General features: G+C 35.7%; 1 protein-coding gene across 1 annotated transcript; it reads right to left on the minus strand.

Annotated features, from left to right (window-relative positions):
- Window positions 1–357: 357 nt before the first annotated feature.
- On the minus strand, window positions 358–846 carry LOC121255039. Its single transcript, XM_041155335.1, has one exon. The coding sequence runs from the start codon at window positions 844–846 to the stop codon at window positions 358–360; it is 489 nt and encodes a 162-aa protein (XP_041011269.1).
- Between the last annotated feature and the right edge of the window lie 3,716 nt (window positions 847–4,562).

Genomic DNA, 4,562 nt, shown 5'->3' on the forward strand with positions numbered 1-4,562 from the left:
CTGGTCCTGGGGCCTTTGTTGGATTCATATGTTGCAAGGCTGCTGTCACTTCATCTTCAGTAAATGGTCTGGTAAGTGTTTCATTCATCTTTTCAGTTACTTTTCCACTCAGATCATATAAGAACTCAAAATTTCTGTCATTGCTTTCAGCTTTAAACATTCCTTCAAAATACTTCATAATCAAGTCATCTTTGTCCGCTCCTTCTTATAGCATCCCTCATCATCCTTCAAACGAGCAATATAATTCTTTTTCTTTCTTTGTGTTGCTTTGTTATGGAAAAACGTAGTATTCTGGTCCTCAGCTTTTAGCCAAAGTGTCTTTGATCTCTGTCTCCATCTTATCTCATCCCTCTCAAGCTAGCACTGCAAGTCATCTCTAGCCTGCTGCAGTTCAACCTTGTTTAGAGTATTATTATTTCCAGCTTGTGCTTTTGCCAATTTGTCTCTAGCTTGTTGAATCCTCTTATGAACTAGACCAAAATTTTGCTTGTTCCATTTTGCTAGGCTTTCACTACAACCTTTAAGTTTCTGCAGCACATCGTTCATATGGCCAAAACCATGGTTGAAAGACCAAGCCTTCTCAATCACCTTTCCACACTCCTCACCTTCCACCCACATTGCTTCAAATCTAAAAGGTTTGTGGCTCCTTCTTCTTGGAATACAAGCTTTTGTTTGCAGCATGATAGGCGCATGGTCAGAATATGCAGCTGAACCATGGGTTACTTTTGCCATGGGAAAAGCTTGGCACCATGCATTGTTAGCCAAGAAATGGTCCAATCTTTCACTTATGCTATGCTCTCCTTCTCTATTGTTCCACCAAGTGAAATCTATGCCCTCATACCCCATGTTAGTTAAACCAAAATCATCAATCAACTTTCTAAATCCTTCCATTTGTACTTCAGATCTATCCCTCCCTCCCCTCTTTTAATGTCTAGTTATTATTTCATTAAAATCACCTAGAACCAACCATCCACTATAATTAGTAGAATTTGACATTCTCAGAAGGTCCCAAGTTTCAGATCTTTTTACTAGTGTCCGGATTACCATAGCAGCCTGTTATTCTCCAATGTTGTTCATTCAGTCCATCACCCACCACAACATCAATATGATGTTTAGAGTAACTACATATCTTAAGGTTGACATCACTCCTCCACATTAAACACAACCCTCCACTTCTGCCTTCACAATCCACTATCAAACAGTTCTCAAACTAACTTAAACTTCAGTTTACCCATTTTTCTGCCAACTAGTTTTGTTACTTGCAGAAAAATAATATCGGAAACTTCCTTCTTGACTAGGTCATGAAGAGCTTGAATTCCACGTAGGTTCCCAAGCCCACATGAATTCCAACTTAGGATTTTCATTGCTTTCGGCGAGGTTGTTCAACAGCCTCCACCGATATAACTTGTGACAATTTTCCTATAGTTATTATTAAGTTTTTGGTTTTTGTGTTAAAAAACTGTAACTCCTTAGAAATATCATCCATCACTCTCTTTCTCTTCTATAGTATGTTGACGGGGTTTGTTTGTTGTTCATAACAGTACTTCTTTTTTTTTTTTTAAATGTCGTGACCACCTTCTGCTTGTTGTGATCTTGTTGTCCTTAGTTGAAATTGACAGGGTCTTATCTTCTTGCATGACCCCCATCCCTAGCTATTGGGCCTCATTAGGAATACAATCATTTTGAACAGGAGCACAATCACTAGGCCCATCTCCCAGCATGTCAGTTGTTTCCTTTTCAAAAATAGGCTCATTATTCTTCCTTTCCTGACTTAAATGACCCAGATTTCCTACACAACAATTAACTTGATATATTCCTTTAATTACCTCTTTAGTCTTCTCCGTGCAAAAAGCATTGGTTTCCTGTTTAGTCTTAGCTGCACCCCTTGTGAACTTTCCTTTTGTATCTCCCTAACGTCTCCTTGAATGGTAACTGCAATCCCTTTATCCCTGATCCCCTCTTTATTACTCTTTACACCTGATGTAGGATGTTGCATAATTTCAGCCTTCCTTCTTTCCTTGTCTGTAGCATCAGTTACTGAATCTTGTGACGCTGGTTCAAGGCTTGCCGCCACCCTCAGGCCACAGTGGTGAGTTGCAGCCCTTGAAAAATTGATAACTGACCTCATCCAAGGCCTAAGAGGAAGATCCTTTTCCCCACTCACTTTTTGATGTCTCAGGCCTTGATTACAATCTTCATGTAGGTGACCCAACTTGCCACATCCATAGCAGAACATAGGCAATCTTTCATAGACAAACCTAACCCAGCATGCTCCCAATGATCCCTAGTGTATACGTTTACCTATCATCAGACGTTGAGTTATGTCCATGTTCACTTTGATTCTGATATATTCACCCCATCTAACCTCCCCCTTCTCTATGTCAACTTCTTCCACTGTAGCAATGTTGTTTCCTATCATCCTTGCCACCTTTTCATTTATTGCATGTAAGGGAAGATCTAATAGCTGAATCCAAAAGGCTGCCTTGGTAATACTAATTTTTTTGGACTGAACATCACCATCGAACTGTTTCAGCAGGACCAAACTTCTATCAAAGGACCAAGGTGCTTCACGTTGAATCCTCTCCTTCTCAGCTTTATATTCAAAGTGGCCACCAAACCCCTCTATTTATAGGGATCAGTTCCTCTGTCTTTTTGCATTTAGCTGCATATGTTGCCCTCATCAAGAAGACAAAAAGTCTAAACCTATATTGAGTGAACCTAGATGCAACTATGGCTAGATGAACATGCATGCTAGAGAATATTTGGATGTTGGTTGAAATCGAGACACCACATGCCATTCTTTGTTTTCTAGTATCCTCCATCCGCCCAGTACTTTTCTATTTTACAAGTGCATACAAAAGGGATCCTTTTTAGAATCTAGCAAGTAATTTAACCGATAGAAAATCTTAAAAAGAGGCTTTCTTGTCATCAAATGGTGTAAATAGAAAGTAAGTTGGAGAAAAAATAAAATTAGGAGATGAGTACATGATTCTTGACCTCAGAGCACATTTTGGCATTATTTGATTTCTCTGTAATGAAAATATCAGTCATATTTGTTCGATATCTAAATCGTGGAGGGATTATAATCTGCTTTACAATACTGTCTTCACACTTGGGCACACATGGACGTGCACGTCCTCTAGCCTATAAAGTCTGATATTTAGTATCCGTGAAAATGATAGATGATAAGGCTAATGATAAGTTTGATAGAAAAATGATATTTAGTATCTGTGAAAAGAAGCAGAAGAAAGCCTCCAGACACTTACATTGACTTTACTTATCTCTGCCCTTCATCTTACTAAAAATTCAGACCAGGTGCATTCAGTTAGTTGGTTTGCATAGATTTTTCTCCTCCCTAATTATAGGTCTCTTACCATTAGGGCTTACCTTTAATTATTTGATGTTTTGCACTAAAAACCTTTGGTAGAAAATGGAGAAATTGTTTTAATGAGAAGTGATACAGTCATAAAGAGATTTCACGAAAGTAAACTCACAAATTAATGTGCCTTGATGTGATACGTTAAATTATAAAGCCACTTTTATTATAAAGTAAATTTAACTTATCACATAATCAAATCACATCAATTTTTGAGCATTTTTTTTTTGTGAAATCTGTTTGTAGCTAAAATACTTTTCTTCTTGTGGTGCTTCATTCGATTTAATGAGAAGTACATCACCAAAGCAGGATGAAGCATTATTGTCTTCAAGAGTTCCCCTGAATACTTTACTTGCATGCATCCAGGATTCTAATAAAGCCAAATCTACATTAGAATTTTCAATATCATGCATCTCAATTTGATGTATCCTAGCTTGTAAGTCCACAAGCCGGACTTAAATAGCTACAAAATTTGAAATTATAAAGATTATTTCCAAAAGTGAAAAAATCTAAATTATTGTATGAGAAATTAATACATAAATAAACAAGAATTCTACAAAAAATTTGGTCAAAATCAAAATCAGAATTAATTCCAAACTTGAAACCAAATATTTACTAAGGATTCAAGAATGGGCATAAATATATGATTTAAGAGAAAATAACTAATATTGCCCTTAGTCCAAGGTATATATTAAGCTTTTACTTTCATATTTGTACTAATTTATCTTCTCAAGGTAGTATTTAATTGTAATTGTGACCACCTGCTCTTTTTTCTCTAGGTAGGTCACGAGTCTTGTTTTTGCGTTTTAAATTCCGAATAGTTGTGTTTTATATACTGCAAATGATTTTTAAAAGGGAACTAGTGTTTTAAAGCTTTCGAAATATTGGACCAAGCCTAATTTTAAAGTAACCAGTGTTTTAAGAGGGATATTTTTAGTGTTATTGGACCAAGCCTAATTTTAAAGTAAGCATTTTTATATTGTGAATCCCCAAAAATAATATATTTTTAGCAAATCATTTTATTTAAATGATTTTAGTTCTTTAAGTGTATTGTTTAATATTCATTATTTCATTTTATGTTAGAAACTCTATTATTTAGATGGATTTATTTCTCCTAAAAATATTTAGCAAACTTCATCATTTTATTTTATAATGAAAGATTATATTTTTAGAATTTAAGTTGAAT

Source organism: Juglans microcarpa x Juglans regia, chromosome 3D (assembly GCF_004785595.1).
Source record: "Juglans microcarpa x Juglans regia isolate MS1-56 chromosome 3D, Jm3101_v1.0, whole genome shotgun sequence".
Lineage (NCBI taxonomy): Eukaryota > Viridiplantae > Streptophyta > Magnoliopsida > Fagales > Juglandaceae > Juglans > Juglans microcarpa x Juglans regia.

Excerpts from the sequence above, each read along its gene's own strand:
- LOC121255039 (XM_041155335.1), bottom strand. The coding sequence starts at position 846 with ATGGGGTATGAGGGCATAGATTTCACTTGGTGGAACAATAGAGAAGGA.